General features: G+C 48.7%; 1 protein-coding gene across 1 annotated transcript in view; it reads left to right on the top strand.

The window, feature by feature from the left end:
• The first annotated feature begins 1585 nt into the window (after positions 1–1585).
• The window catches only part of INPP5B (inositol polyphosphate-5-phosphatase B), a 50772-nt gene continuing 35965 nt past the window's right edge, over positions 1586–16392 (top strand). The window contains 7 exon segments of the mRNA XM_069586710.1: positions 1586–1800; positions 2602–2699; positions 2834–2863; positions 5095–5205; positions 10585–10779; positions 10782–10888; positions 10890–10974. Of these exon segments, the coding sequence (XP_069442811.1) occupies positions 1601–1800; positions 2602–2699; positions 2834–2863; positions 5095–5205; positions 10585–10779; positions 10782–10888; positions 10890–10974 (826 nt within the window). The 5' untranslated portion in view covers positions 1586–1600.

Below are 16392 nucleotides of genomic sequence, written 5' to 3'. Positions count from 1 at the left end.
GGAAATGTGGCCGTGAGTGGCAGTGTCCGTGGCATGGAAGTTGGAGTCACACGTTTCAGTTGTGAGACCTTGGTCAGGACGCTTAACCTCTCTGAGTCTCAGTTTCTCCACCTGGAAAATGGGGGTATGCGATTCTTCATAGTGTTGTTCTCTCTGAAGCTAGGACAGGATAGGTACCTGGGGAGGAAGTGTTCCAGTAGAGGCCAGTGTCGGCCTGCATGGAAGTGCGAGGAGCTGAGGATGAAACTGAGAAAACGTTTTCCCTTAAAGTGACCATCTTCCTTCCAGGGCCTGGATAAGGAACTCTGGCCGCTCGAGGGCTGAGGATGTCGAGGGGAGTCCTTAGGAAAAGCTTTCCAGAATAGGGAGGCGAGGGTACCACAGGACTTAAGGAGTTAACGGGCGGGGGGGGGGGAGGAGCCCCCCAACCCCCACATTGGCACAGCATGCTGGGACTTGCAGGCTGGCTGACCATCGTGTGGCGTAGGGGCTGCTGGGAAATGTAGTCATTGACCGGGTCCCGGCCGAGGTTCCGCACACCCAGCAGCGGTGACAGCTCAGGAGGTAGGCAGCAATAACAGGGGGCCAGGAGTGAGTGCGGAGCGGGGAAGCCAGGGCAGGGCTGGGCAGGAGGGACTGGGCAAGCTGAGGGCTGGGTACCCTGTCCTGAGGCTGTCAGAACTGGACACCCGCAGCCTTTGGCTGATGCAATGTGGCCTGCTGGGCTGGGGGAGGGCCAAGGAGTAACGGGACACTTGCCCATCTCCAAGGCAAGAGGGACAGGACTGGAGTCCTGGTCCAGAATGAGACACTCCCTTCCCAAGATACATGCAGATACACCCCTGACACCTCCCAGACAGCTGTTAGCAGAACTAACACTGCTCCCCCAAAAGGGAGGCAGAGCCCCCATCCCTGAGCAATTAAGACCATATCCTCCTCTCCGGTAATGGGACAGGGCACCGCATGACCAGCAAGTAGACTGGATCCCACTAAGGAGCGACTGGATGCCCTTCAGGACAGAGGGCGGCATAGCAAATTGTACCTCCCATCAGAGGCAAAGGATGGCAAAGGGGGAGGAGGAGGGAGACGATGGGGCCTCCTCCACCTTCTCCCAGCAGAGCCCCGCCTCCCTGCCAGCGGTCCTCAGAGGCAACTCCATCACATCCTGGGTGACGTGTTGACATAAAGGGCCTCCCTTCTGCCCTTCCCCAGGGTGTGCAGGGGCCGGCATGGACCAGTCTGTGGCCATCCAGGAGACCCTGGCTGATGGGGACTATTGCGTCATCATATCCTTCCCTGCAGCCTGCAACTCCCAGCCCCAGGACCTCCCTGCCTGGGCTTGGGAAGTGGAATGGCAGGTGTCTACGTGTCTCTCTGGTTGCCTCCCTCTCTCTGTGCCATGGGGGGAGGGGGGACCCGGGGGTGGAGGGAAGGAAACCAGTACTTACTAAGTACTCAGTTCTGGACTCTCTGCCTTATGCTTTAAATACTCAGTTATCCTCCCACCCCCTGTGAAGTTGGGGGTTGATATCCCTATTTCACAGATGAGAAAGGGTCAGAGAGGTGAAGGGACCTGCCCAGGGTCACACAGTAAACCCGCATGGGTGAGGGCAGAGCAAGCCAGGGCAAGGCTGGTGGGGCGGGCCGGGTTGGGCAAGGCCTGGATGCAGGCTTCCTTTCCCTTTGCCTTGACCCTGAGCGGCAGGCAGTGCAAGGTGTGCTGTGCGAGGGCGACAGCAGGCAGAGCCGCCTCCTGGGACTCGTGCGCTGCTGTCCGGAGCGAGGTGGCCAGGAACACGCGTAAGTGATGGAATTGGGCCTTGCCTGTTTGGGTTTATTGTTTCCATCGTCCCTCCAGCTGGATTTCACACCTTCTAGAACAGAGTCTGAGGCTTCTAGAATAATTATAATAATGATGGTTAATAGTTTCTGAACACTATATGCCCAGCCCTATGTATTAATAGCTCATATAGTCCTCAAAATCTGATGAGAAACCCCATGGCCTGACTGTCTTGGATTCCAACCTAGGCTTTGTTACATCTTGAGCAAACCTCAATGTGTCCAAACTAAAGATTAAAATGAGTTTCTGCATATAAAGTAGTTAAAATGCTGTGAAGCACGTTAAAAGGGCTGCATAAACGTTGCTAGTAACACCCACCCACCCACCTTGCTCTAGAAACAGAGCAAGAATAATGATCAAAGTTCTCACAGCTGAAAAGTGACCCTCAGGGTCTCAGATCTGGGAAGGAGGAGCCTTAGACATTTTTGAACCCATCACTCTTCCTTTACAGATGGAAAAACTGAGGTTCAGGGAGGGAGAGGAGGAGGTGAGGATTGCCCTGTTCTTGTCACACACAGTCCTAGAATGCACAAGGGGGAGATTATGCATGGGTTTTACTAACAAAGCGGGGTTAGTCCCCAAAGTGAGGCAAGTCCAGCCTTGATGACCCATCAGTCTCTGATGGGCACCATTGTGCAGAGAGGCATGAGCACACCCCCCAGGGACCAAGGAGGGAATGCGAGCCGAGCACCCTGAGGCTTCCACGGTGGACTGAGGAATGGCCGCGTGCACCCTGGCCTTACGATGCTTCCTGCCCTCAGTCTCTTCCTGTATACGCACCGGAGGATGGCCATTACCGGGGATGATGTCTCCTTGGACCAGATCGTGCCAGTCTCTCGGGATTTCACACTGGAAGAAGGTGCCACAGTGGGCGGGATGGGATGATCCCTCTCCTCAGGGCTCCCAGGTCATTTCTGCCCTTATTGGGGGTGGGGTGGTAGGAGCAAGGATGATGCTCAATGGCTAAGGGCCTTTTCCTTTCCCTCCCTGCAGTGTCCCCGGATGGTGAGCTCTACATTCTTGGTGAGTGGTCCTTTCAGTCTGAGTTGGGTCCTTGGGCACAGGATCTGCAGAGAGAGGAGTGGGGTGAAGAGTACCCTCTGATCACCTCACTGTGGCACACAAGACCCTGTTGGATTAGCCCCGCTCATCAATCCAGTCACTCTCTTTCCTACTTGCTGAACTTGGAACCCTCTGCCTTTCCAAGCACCTTACACGTGACAAGTTTTCACCACAGAGCCCCTGCCCACGCAGCTCCCTCTTCCTCAAAGCCCTCACTCCTTCAGGGCTTCACTGCACACTCAGTTTCCCCAGAAAGCCTTTGTTGAGCTCCTGAGATTGTCTGTATCCTGAAAGTGTTTGTACCTCACACACATTCCTTTTTCTCATCCTTGCCACCTCTCTGTCATTCACAGTGATTTAATTACTTATGTTCTGTGCCAAGCCACTTCAGTCATGTTGGACTCTTTACTATGTAGCCTGCCAGGCTCCTCTGTCCATAGGATTCTCCAGGCAAGAATACTGGAGTGGGTTGCCATGCCCTCCTCCAGGGGATCTTCCTGACCCAGGGATCAAACCTGTGCCACTTAAGTCTCCTGCATTGGCAGACGGGTTCTTTACCACTAGCGCCACCTGGGAAGCCCCTAATTATCTAGTGACCTGTTTAATATCTATCTTCTTTGCTAGACTGTCTAGTTCAGTTCAGTTGCTCAGTCATGTCCAACTTTTTGCTACCCCATGGACTGCAGCACGCCAGGCTTCCCTGTCCATCACCAACTCCTGGAGCTTGCTCAAACTCACATCCGTCAGGTTGGTGATGCCATCCAACCATTTCATCCTCTGTTGTCCCCTTCCCCTCCTGCCTTCAATTTTTCCCAGCCTCAAAGTCTTTTCCAGTGAGTTAGTCCTTTGTATCAGGTAGCCAATATATTGAAGCTTCAGTTTCAGCATCTGTCCTTCCAGTGAACACCCAGGACTGATTTCCTTTAGGGTGGACTGGTTGAATCTCCTTGCAGTCCAAGGGACTCTCAAGAGTCTTCTCCAACACCACAGTTCAAAGGCATCAATTCTTCAGCACTCAACTTTCTTTATGGTCCAACTCTCACATCCAAACATGACTACTGAAAAAAACCACAGCTTTGACTAGATGGACCTTTGTCAGCAAAGCAGTGTCTGCTTTTTAATATGCTACCTAGGTTGGTCATAGCTTTTCTCCCAAGGAGCAAGCATCTTTTAATTTCATGGCTGTAGTCACCATATGCAGTGGTTTTGGAGCCCAAGAAAATAGTCTCTCACTGTTCCCATTGTTTCCCCATCTACTTGCCATGAAGTGATGACTGGATCCCATGATCTTAGTAGTTTTAAGTCAGCTCTTTCACACTTCTCTTTCACTTTCATCAAGAGGCTCTTTAGTTCCTCTTCGCTTTTTTTTTTTTTTTTTTGCTGGACTATAGTCACAGTAGTGAAGTAGTAGTTGTTATAAAAATATTGATAATAGGAATGAATATTTGGTCAAAGATGATCTTGGCCAGGTACTGTGCTAAGAGCTTTACACACATCACGTGGTGCTTTCCTCACAATTCTGTGAGGTCATCACTGCTTTCATTCCTATTTTATGGATGAGGTAATGGAGACCCAGAGAAATTAAGTAATTCAGTAAGTGGTGGGACCAGGATTCAAACTCAGACTACAGACCCTGGAGCCCACACTCTTGATCAGTCTGCTAGATTGCTCCTACTTATTCACTAGCTCAGCACGTGTTCTGGGTACTCAGGTTACACTGTAAGCCAGACACCATCCACAGGCTGATCTCTTCAGCATGGTATTCCCAGTGCCTAGCATGTCCCCGGCACAGCCGGGGGGACTGACTGCCAGACATCCCCTCTGCCCACCTCTGTGTGCTTTTCACTCCGCTTGGGTGGGGGAGGGGTGGGAGGGGGAGCGGGTAGACTATAGTTAGGGAACTTGGTCTCTTCCGTCTCCATCCAGAAGGCTATGGCAAGGCTTAGTGGCTTTTCAGAGCCTAGGTCCACCCCCTCTTGTAGACTGAGGGCGATGCTAATTTGGAGCTGGGGGTACAAGGGCTCCCTATTGTCCCAGCAACAGTCATTAAGTTGACCTATAAGTCAATTGCTTAAGGGTCAAAAGGGCTTTGGGAGCTTGCGCTGCTGACACTCCATTCTGGGGGCTCCGGCTCGAAGATGCACCTTAGCATCTCAGAGGCCAAGAGCTCATGTCCTGCTTCCCCTGCACAGGCTCAGATGTCACCGTCCAGCTGGACACAGCAGAGCTCAGCCTCCTTTTCCAGCTCCCCTTTGGTTCACACACCAGAACGTTCCTCCAGGAAGTTGCCAGGGCCTGTCCAGGTAGGTGAGACCTCAGGCTCCCTGTGGCAGGGGGCAGGGAAGGGGTGGCTAGGCATTGACCTCCCCACCACCAGTTGACTTTGCACACTTTGAACTCACACTGCACAGTTTCTGTGCCCTCTTAAAGCTATTGGCATGAGGCCACAGTGCCCCCAGGTCACCAGCTGGCCACGGTGTTTGTATTTCTGTTTTCCCATTTCTGGATCTGCGTTTTAACTCCAGCAGGGCCCCTTTGGCCTCCTTGCTCTGAGCAGAGCTGAACGGGGTGAGGTGTGATTCTAATAGAGTCTTCTGTAGATTAGCAAGATCAGCAGCTTCTAGAGGCCCATCTTCCCTCTCTCTGCCAATGACAACTAGAACCAAGGCAAGTCTGCCCTTGAACCCTGTGCCCCACTGCAACTGAGAAAATGGTCTAGCTTTGCACTAGCAGAGAGAGGTTAGTGGCCTCTAGGGCAGAATCTGTTTAGGAGATTAGCTAGGCAGGTAAAGGAGAGTTGTTCAGATCAGAAGATCAGACAGAGAATATGCAAATTCGAGCCACCAGGTGCTGGAGCTTGGCTGTTTACCCAGCACTGTTACTTCTTTCTTTCCTAGCCAGCATCTTTGTTCTGCAGAAATGGCGGGGGTGGGGTGGGGGAGAAGGGGCGGGCTCCCTTTCTATTGTGGTCTCATCATGGAGCCTGAATGTCTGGCCACTCCAGCTTCATTTGCCTGGTGTGCAGGAAGTGGACTGACTGGATGCAAACAGGGGAGTGTGCTAAAAGGAAACAAAATTATAGAGCCTTGAATGCTGAGCTAAAGGATTGATTCTCTAAGCAGGGGGAAATTCATCTCCAAACCTTCAACTAATAAGGATAACTTGTTTTATGAATACCATTGGTAGTTGTATGAGGAGCAATAATAGTTTATAGTCCTTGATTGATAATTTTGCCTGCATAAACAAAAAAAAGCCTTCAGTATATCTGCATCAAAAATGAATTCTTTAGAAGATAAATACTTTGATAGAAAATTGACCAAAGGAGATGGATAGTGCACAAAATAATACAAATGAACAATATCTTGAAGAAAAAGAAAAAGTATTTGATAAGGTTTTTTAACAAAAGTAGTAATAGTCGTAACAGCCAAGAGTATGGACTTTGAAGCTATATGACCTCTTGCATTTGAAACTTGTCTTTGCTGTTCCTTAACTGTGTGACTTTGGGTATCACCTCTCTGAACCTTGGTTTTGTAGATTTGTTTTTTTTTCTTACAGTTCTTTGAAAAAATATTTATTTGGCCGCACTGGTCTTAGTTGTGACACCCTGGATCGATCATCTTCATTGCTGCATGTGGGATCTAGTTCCCTTAACAGGGATCGAACCTGGGGGCCCTGCACTGGGAGCACTGAGTCCTAGCCACTGGACCACCAGGGAGGTCCCTCCCTTTCTTCCAGTTTTATTGAACTCTAGTTAACATACAGCATTGTCTAAGTTTAAGGTCCACAGCATAATGATTTGACTTAATACCTCATGAAATGATTTCCACAATAAGTTTAGTGAACATCTATCATCTCATATAGATATAAAATTAAAGACATAGAAAAAAATATTTTTCCCTCGTGATGAGACCTCATGATTTACTCTCTTAACAACTTTCATATATAACGTACAGCAGTGTTAGTTAGATGTATTGTGTTGCAAATCATATTTCTGCGTGTGCTCAATCACTAAGTCACGTCCAACTCTTTGCAACCCCATGGACTGCAGCCTACCAAAGTCCTGTCTATGGGATTTCCCAGGCAAGAATACTTGAGTGGGTTGCCATTTTCTTTTCTAGGGGATCTTCCCGACCCCAGGGATCAGACCGATGTCTTCTGCATTGCCAGGTAGATTCTTTACCGCTGAGTCACCAGGGAAGCCCCATCATATTCCTAGTACTTAATTATCCTATAACTGAAGCTTTAGACTTTTCGACTACCTTCACGTAATCCTTCCTCCCCGCTATGTTACCTCTCCCTCTGGTAACCACAAATCTGACCTCATTTTGAGTTTGCTTGATTGTAGATTTCTATATGTAAAGAATATCTTCCAGGGAATTCCCTGGTGATTCAGTAGTTAAGACTCTGAGGTCCACTGCAGAGGGCCTGGGGTTTAATCCCACAGGCTGCACAGCAAGGCAAAAAAAAAAAAAGGGAATATCCTGGGGCTTCCCTGGTGGTTCAATGGTTAAGGATCTGCCTTGCAATGCAAGGGACACTGATTCAATCCCACATGCCTTAGGGCAACTAAGCCTGGCACCACAACTACTACTGGGCCTGCCTGCTCCACCTACTGAAGGCTGAGTGCCCTAAAGCCTGTGTTCTGCAACAAGAGAAACCACTGCAAGGAGAAGGCTGCACACCGCAACTAGAGTAGTTCCTGCTCTCCGTACCTAGAGAAGGCCTGAGTGCAGGGACAAAGACTCAACACAGCCAAAAATAAACACATATTTGGGAGGAAAAAAAAAGAGAGAATATGTTCCTCAGGGAATTGTGAGAATTAAATGAGATAAGACATATGAAAATGCCCAGCACATAGTAGGAACTCAGAGACTATTTCCTCAGCTAACACTCATCATGGACTTGTTGTATATTAGACACTGAAGAACTTTCAGCACATTATCTCATTTTCCTTACCACAACCCTTCAGGGCAGGTATTATATCTCCATCTTACAGATGAGAAAACTGAGGTTCAGGGAAGGTAAGTGCCTTGCCCGAATACATAGCTGGTATAAACAAGAGAGGCAGCATCAGACTGGATTAGAGAGTCTCCTCCAGAACCTGACCTCTTGAGTTTCGCTCTAATGCATCCTAAACTCATGCCAACCCATCCCATCTAAACTGCTCAGGGAAGATTTCACGTAGGCAGTGATGTTTAAACAGAGACTTGAAGGACAAGTGAGGTTTTTACCAAGCAGGCAACAAGGAGGAAAAGAGACATTTGGAGTTAAGAGCAAGTCACTGGGTGGGACTGAAGTTGGGGTGGGAGGATGCTGTGGGGTGAGCTGAGCCAGGAGAGGCCCACAGAGATAGTACATGAAGGGCCTTAAACAACCAACAAAGAGCTTGGACTTTTCTATAGCCTGTGGACAGCTGATGGAGTTTTCAAATGAGCAATGACAAGGCAGGATTTGCATGTTAGGAAAATTCCTCTGGCAACCGGTGCAGAAGGGGGGGACATCAAACAGGGAGATCAGTGGGGATGTATTTGCAGTGATTCAGGCATAAAAAATGAGACTTGGACCAGGGGCCATCATGGGGATGGGGAGGGGAGGATGGACTGGAGAGATCAAACTGATGAGAATGAAGGTGCCGTGGAAACAGTGAGTTTGGGTTATGTTCACAACTTGACCTTCTGTGGTTACAACAGTGCCTAGATGTGTGCGTATGCTCTGTCGTGTCCAACTCTGTGTGGCCCCATGATTGTAGCCTGCCAGGCTCCTCTGTGCATGGAATTTTCCAGGCAAGAATACTAGAGAGGGTAGCCATTTCCTACTTCAGGGGATCTCCCCAACTCAGGGATCGAACCCGAGTCTCTTTGTCTCCTGCTTTGGCAGATGGACTCTTTACCATTAGCACCACCTGGTAGGCACTCAATAAATATTTGTTGAATGGAGAAACGGAACTTGATGTCTGTCTGTGAGAATGAGAGAGAGAGAAGAGCTGATGATTGTCCTCTCTTAGGCTTACTCCTCTTCCCTACTCCTGGGGTCTACATGTGAGGTAACCAGCAAGGAAACTATACTAACTCAAGTTCTCTGAGTAGCTGTCGAGATGGACTTCCTCAGGAAGGAATTGGGTGAAAGGGGACTCTCAGAGCCAACAGGCTCTTGGGAATCCATCTGCCCAACCCTCGCATTTTATGGATAAAGGGACCAGAGTCCAAGAAGAGGTTATAGGTGAAAGTAACTAGATTTTCCCCACTCAGTCCTTGGTGGATAATGTGCAGCACAAAAGGTCAGGGAGTGGAAGTGCCTTGGTCAAGAGATTGCAGTTAGAGAAAAGAATTAGCCAACATGAATTGAGTACCTACTGTGTGCCATAAACGTTTTTTAGATAGTCAGACAACATACAACCACCATGTTCTTCTGTTGAGTCTTGTGAGCAATACTAAAGTATAAGTATCTGTTTTATACATGATAGAGTAAACTGACACACGGTGCCTTACCAGAAATCACTCATCAACTGAAGTAATGCAACCAGGTTTGGAACCCCAAGCTATACCTGCAAAGTCCATGGAGTCCAGAGGTTTTGGTTCAGATCCCAGCTCTGCCACTTCCTAGTTGTGAACAATATATTTAATCTCTTTGAGCCTTGGCTTTATTGCTGTGTGTGAGTGTGTGTGTGTGTGTGTGTGTTTTGTTTTTGGCTGCACTGAGTGGCTTGTGTAATCTTAGTTCCCCTACCGGGGATTGAACCCATGCAGTGAAAGTGCAGCGCCCTAACCACTGGACCACTAGGGAATTCCCAAGCCTTGGCTTTATTATTTGTACAGTGGAAATATGAACTTGCCTTACTTACTATTCCAAGGGTTTTGTGAGGATCAGATGAGGTACAGTATGGGTTAATAGCATGTAAATGCTGAAAATAATCTAAAAGCCATGTCTGGCAGTGCCATAATCAGTCTTGCAACCCAAGTCTTTTCATTTATGATGTTCTTACAAATCCAGTTCAGTTTGGTCAGGCTCATGCAGTTCTACAAGGAGGACAGGGAGGATAGCATAGGAAACAGCAAGTGTTTGGGAGTCAGGCATACCTGGGTTTGAGTGAGAGGCAGAGAGGACTCAAGAATTTCTAGGAAAGAGGAATGGCAATCTGGTTAAAAGGGAACCATGGAGCTTCTCTTGAAGGTGTATTTCATAGCAAGCACACTGCTTTTACTTAGAGAGTGTGTTGTTTTGGAGAGGCCTGAGAGTTGCTGATGGAGATCATGGATAGTTAAAGCCTCCAACCGGTTCTCTAGCACTGACATCTATTTGAATTCCCACTCTGCCACTCACTCTTCCACCTTAGACTGCACCTGAGCTGAGTTGCCATGGGATAATCATTGCCACGGAATAACAGTTTCCTTTCTCCTTAAATTAGTTGTGAGATTTAGGGACGTAATATACTTGTGAAGCACAGACCTAGGCACATAATTACCACCAGGTCGGAGGAGGTGGCGCTGGTCTATCTTGGTCCAGCACTTTGTTTTCATATTTATTATTGTATTTGAGTCTCAGGTGCACCCTGTGCGAGAGGGAAACAGACTTGGAGCCTCCCCGAGAGGCTGATCGATTTGCTCACGGACGGACAACCGTGCCGAGGTGGAACCGGCTCTTCAAGCCCGTGGCTCAGTATTCCCTCCTTTTTCCTTCCACAGGCTTCGTCCCAGCGATCCCAGATCCTGAGTTCCTGTGGCTGTCTCGATACAGGTGCACTGAGCCGGAGCCCGAGCCGCCCACGCCGCGAAGCTGGAATTCGGCCCCAGGCACCTGGCCGGGGCGTGCCAGAATTGGCGGAGGCAGGTATCGGTCTTGGAAGCCGCGAAAGGGATTGGAGGAGACCTCGCCTCAGGGACGGGCCCCGTTCTGTTTGGGGGCGGGGCTACAAAGCAGGCAGGCCTTCGATTGGCGGGGGTGGCACGCGGGGGCGGGCTCCTTTGGGGGGGCGGAGCTGGGGGCGGAGCGGCTCGGGCAGCGAGATGAAGAGCTTGAGGAAGCTGGCAGGGAAATGTCCGCCGCCGACGGCTCTCGGGAGCGCGACTCTGCAGGTCTGGCGGGAGGTGGGAAGCGGGGCTGGGGCTTTGAGCCGGGGGCGGTGGCGGGCCTGGCCCTCGGGCGGGCGGGGTCTGCGGGGTTGTCCGGCGGACGCCTGGGGCGAAGACCAAGGTCCTGGCCCTACGGAGGCGGGGACATTGGGTCTGAAGGGCTCTGGGGATGTTAGTTCTCAGCCCGCTGTGATGAGGGCAGGCGCGGGCCAGTGGGGGTATTCAGGAATCCCGAGGTCGGGATTGTGGTTGTAGTAAAGCTCTGTTCTTGCTTCGCTGTGTGACCCGGGGCAGGTGGCTGCCCCTCTCTGAGCTTCAGTTTCTCCATCCTGACGTTCGAGTCTGACTTGTGTTGGGGATGCACTCCCCATCACAGAGCGTTCCTTTGGGTGAGGGCTGGTGTATGTACTGGGGCTGCCTGGCTCTCCTGTCGGTCCTCAGCCCCTCTGAGAGATTGGACTCTGCGCAGACCGGGAGTCCAGGAGAGCCCTGTCCACCCTGGGCCTGGAGGCCACAGTGAGGTTACAGGTAAAAGAGACTAGGTTTGTTTTTTTTTTTCCCACCCAGCCCTTGCTGGATAAGGCTGTGCAGCACAAAATGCCAATTGTGGAGCAGGAGATTGTCTTTTGGAGAGTGAGAGGCCCCTGGCTGAAATTTGGGTCAGTCTAGTGCTTTGGGAGGAGGTATTTTTTGTCCAGCTCCTGGATTTTCGGTCCGGGGCTCCCTGGTGTTTTTTATTCCTGGGTGTGCCCGTGCAGCTCCTGTTACGTCCAGGCTTTGGCATGACTGTGAGTACCCACTTGTGTCCCATTTCTCAGCCACTTGCTAGAGAACTGTCAAGTGCCTGTGCAGGCGTGGGCCGGCACTCCACTTGCTCTTACCGCGCTTGGAAACTGTGAGGGGCGGGGGGGAATAACACATTGCACAAGTTTGTAAAATGAGAGGAAACGAAGCGAGCAAAGGACTTCCTCCGTGCTTGTGCTTCACCTTCTCTGCAGCCGCCGCAAGACGCGGTCACAGCACCCGATGGTGCTGATAGTTTGCGTCTTATGGGCTTATCTCAGTTATGAAGTGCTGATCTTGAGACAGCTTTTGCATCAGTTTCCATGACATTCTGGGCTCTGGTACTGGGACAGGTGAGAATTTAAGATTAAGAACATACCCTTCCCTGCCCCCTTGGAAACAGGCTGCCAGCATCCAGACAGAAGACAGGCACGATGGCAGCAGAAAGAGGTGGGTTCTGGCTTTTCGCCCGCACGCCGGATCCTGTAGAAGCGCTTCATCTCTTGAATGGAGGGAGGTCTTCTGTGAGGAGTTGGGATGGCTCTGAAGCCGCCGGGTCGTGAATGCAAAGGGATCTCAGACTCTGTTGTGATCTTTCAAAAGTCCCAAACTAGCTGCATGCTGGTGAAGAGTTACTGTCAAGGTGCTGGTTTCATTTTTAATTTGAAATTATTTGTCCTTCTCGTAATCCCTACAATAAATGGGATTACACTATCAAATGGATGCTCATGTTACAATTGGTAAGAAATGGCAGCAGATCTCTAGTTCTGTTTGGGTAGCTGTGTTTGCAGAGTTCTTTGGTCTCAGAGGAGAGTCGTGTCATCTACAACAAGTAGGGGGAAACCTTGGGGCCTCCTCTGAATGTCCCAGACAGTCCAGACCCAGCGGGAAACAGATAGGGAATTTGGTGCTTCCTATATGCGTGTAATCAAAATACCCACTTCCTGATGGCTTGGGGAACCAACCCAAGCACTGCTTTAAAATGCTGTGTGTGATATGCATCAGGAGAAACAGGGCTTCTCCAAGGAGCTGACAGTGACAGAGGGATTTGATGATTCACAGAGGTGAGTGAGTGTGGGGTCGGCTCAGCAGGAGGGCGACCTTGTGGGGCTAGTCAAGGTCTAGCTATCTGGGGGGCAAAGAGAGTCTGGTTTTCACTCCCTGCCTTTGTTTTGGTAGAGAAAGGAAACATCTCACTTGGATGCATCTCTCCAAAATGTCCATTTCTTCCCCTTGACTTGTCTTTCCTGCATTCAGGAGTGTCAGGCCAAACTTGGTAGAGGTTGCAGAAAGGTGAAATGCAGCTAATTTTCATCTAGGGTCTGTTCTCAGGTTCAGACCAGGATCTTTGAGCTAAGTTGTGATGTGGAAGTGAGATATAAGCCTTGTTGAGTGACAGCCTGTTCATCTGATTCTCTTGGCCTCTTCAGGTGCCAAGACCTCACATAGGTCCCAGACAAGTAGCTTTTTTGAGTAGGGGATCTTTCTGCTTCTTCTCTTAGTTAACTGCTCTGTGGTATAGCCTTTTCTTTTCTTAAAAAGAAATAAAGAGAAATACCTTCCTGTTTCTGTTTAGCCAACTGAAGGTGCTTTTATCCAGAAAACCCCTTGGGGAATCTGCCTCTGACTCAGTGCTCACCCTGTCATTGTGTAAAATATTTACCTGCCTCATCCCACATGTACTCAAAGACCTGGAGCTGTGTTCTGGAGGACTCTTAGCTATGGGCTAGAGAGGAAGCAGCCACTCAGAAGTCCCACTGGGGTTGTTCTGGGCTAATTTAACGAAATGGTAACAACAGACTCATTGCAGTGTTCTGAAGTGGTTTTCTGATTCCATGATTGATTGAAAACGAGATGGCTTTGTAGTAACTCAAATTCAGAATGAGATGCGCTATGGGTATTTTTTCTCTTGGACCCAGGAAATAAAGCATTGAAGTCTGTGTGGCCTGAGAAAGGAAATGAACGTTATTTATAACTCAGGGTAGCATAAAGGGTAACCTAGATTACTAGGGTAGAAGCCAGTGAGAATGTTGGAAAAACAGCCCCTGGGGTCAGTCAGTCTCCTTGCTCCTCCTCCTCCTCTTAATAAATAAAATCTATGTGACTGACATACCCTTTTAGCACAGAAAATGAATTTTCCTAGATGTTTATCTTACACGTAGAACTCTCGCCCATCATCTCCACCTTTGTGGGAAGCTCTGCTGGCTCCTAAGCAAATTAACTGGGCTCACTTTGTTTCTTTAAACAAAAGAGAACTGTGTTCCTTTTTCTTCCTTCTTGTGTTGTTCCCTTCTCCATTCCCCTTGTGTTTGTTTCTTGAACAGGAGAACCCCCTGAAGACTTTTCTCTCCTTCAGAAAAAACAGGTTGTCGTGGAATTTTACAGTGGGAGCATGGAGCAAGTGAGATGACCCACAAACATTCCCTTAGAAGGGGCGCTTTGCACAGGAAAGTCCTCAGGGACAGAAGGTTCAGGAAGAGGGAGGCATCAATATTTACTAGAGGAAAGACAGTCTGGAGACAGAGACGCTCACTAGCTTGCTTGTTTTGTTTGCTGCTTAAAATCTATTGTAACAAACTTGTAGATTTTACCAGTGGTGCATATGCGAACTGAAGCTCCAAGTATGAAGGCTGAGGATTTGAGCAAAGTATATGTCTATGTGGCCTACTTTAATTTTTATTTTTACTACTGCATGTTAATATCACACTGGACATACCTCTTGACTTTCCTCTCTTCCGTCTGTAAGATAGGAGTGAAAGTTTGCCTCCTGGAAGGTCTCATAGAAGTGAAGAAATTCAGATTTGGAGGAGGGGGGGCTTCCTCTGGGAAACCTGGTTAGGATTTGCAGATGCCCACCTCCAAGAGCTTAGAAACTGGCTGCGCTCCTGCTGGCCTTTCTTAGGCTGGTTTGTTCCAAGTTACAACATTCATTCTCTTCTTTACTCCTTTCCTTCCTCCAGTTTCTTTTCTGTCAATACAATCGCTAAAAACCTCAGTCATCCTTGACTCTCCCCTCCCCATGTCTAATAACCACATTTGGTCCATTTTTTCCCGCAATTTAAAAATCTTTTGAAAAGTAAAGAGATTAAGTCCCAGTGGTTCACGTTGGCGTCCTCTCACTTGAGTAGTGCAGTGCTGACTCTGCAAGGCTTCCCCTAGGTGTCCTCCTCCCTTGGGGCTTGCCTTAGAGGGTAACATTTATCACGCCCTGCTGTTTTGTTTGTGAACTTGAATGCTGCACCACTCCCTATAGCCTGCGGAATAAAGTTCAGATTCTTTAGTGGGATGTCTAAGTCCTGCAGGCCTGGCCTCAGCCCCTCTGTTGAGCCTTATCGTCCCCAACTCACCTTCATTTCCTCTTACTTCAGACCTGATTGCTTATTATTTCTGTTTTTTCATCTTTGTCGGCTATTCATTCATCTGCATTTGTACAAGCTCCAACGTGCTCCTCTTAGCATTTTGTATCCTGTCTCCTCCCCAAATGCCAGCCCAAAGCCTTGTATATCAGTAGATGCTCAAAAAATGTCCGTTGTCTTCGAGACCTGAACCAGTCCTAGTTCCAGTGCTTTGTTGCCTGAAGGATGCCTGCCCCCTTCCTCTTTAAGCAGTTTCTGCCCTTCTTTCCACCCCTCAACCCCTTCCTGGTTTGCTTTTGCCCACTTCTCTTTCAGTTTTATCACCAGACCACAGACAGTTCACAGAAGGCCAGCAAAGAGAGAGCCTGAAGGAAAAAGTCAAGTCATCTCTCCAGTAGCCTGTGACCATTATAACCTGTGGCTGAAAAGTAATTGCACGGTCGTAGTCTTTCCCCAGAAGCTAAGCTAGTGATATTTATTTAGTCCTTGCTAACCTAAATTGGGGGCTTCCCTGGTGGCACAGGGGTAAAGAATCCACCTGCCAGTGTAGAGATGCAGGTTCTATGCCTGGATCAGGAAGATCCCCTGGAGAAGGAGATGGCAGCTCACTTCAGTATTCTTGCCTGGGAAATCTCATGGACAGAGGAGCCTGGTGGGCTACTGTCCATGGGGCCTCAAAGAGGCGGACACTACTGAGTGACTAAACAACAACAAGAGCTCAAGTTGGATTTGCACAGGGGGCAAATTGCATTTTGAGACCAGGGCTTACAGGTTTGCGGGGCCTGGGATGTGTCTTTAGAGATGCCTCTGCTCACGTGAATTGTTAAAGTCTATGGTGCTTTTTTCTAAAGCCATGAGATGGTGGGAAATTTTTTTTTTTTTAAGAAAGGAAGACAAAAAGAAAGGACTAAGAAGCATGGTTATTTGATTTTCAAAAAAGTAACAGCACTGTTTGGGTTGGTTACCATGTTGGACTAGGAATCATCGACTCTTTCCATTCTGTTTAATGCTGGGTGCCCTGGGCTATGGGCTTCTCTCAAGAGCTCTTTTCCCCATGTGCACTTTGTATTTTAGTTCCCTTTGGTCATAAGAGTCAAATCCAAACTCCACATGGCATTCAAAGTCTCACAGTTTGGCCTTAATACACATAATAAAAACCTATTCCTAATAAATTAAAACAATAAAATTATAGTTATACATAAAAATCGATTACTATTATAACTGTTATTATCACTGGCAGTTAACATTTAGTAAACACTATGGGCCTCACCCAGTGCACAGA

Source organism: Ovis canadensis, chromosome 1 (genome assembly GCF_042477335.2).
Source record: "Ovis canadensis isolate MfBH-ARS-UI-01 breed Bighorn chromosome 1, ARS-UI_OviCan_v2, whole genome shotgun sequence".
Classification (NCBI taxonomy): domain Eukaryota; kingdom Metazoa; phylum Chordata; class Mammalia; order Artiodactyla; family Bovidae; genus Ovis; species Ovis canadensis.
This window is presented reverse-complemented; position numbering and strand designations above follow the sequence as displayed.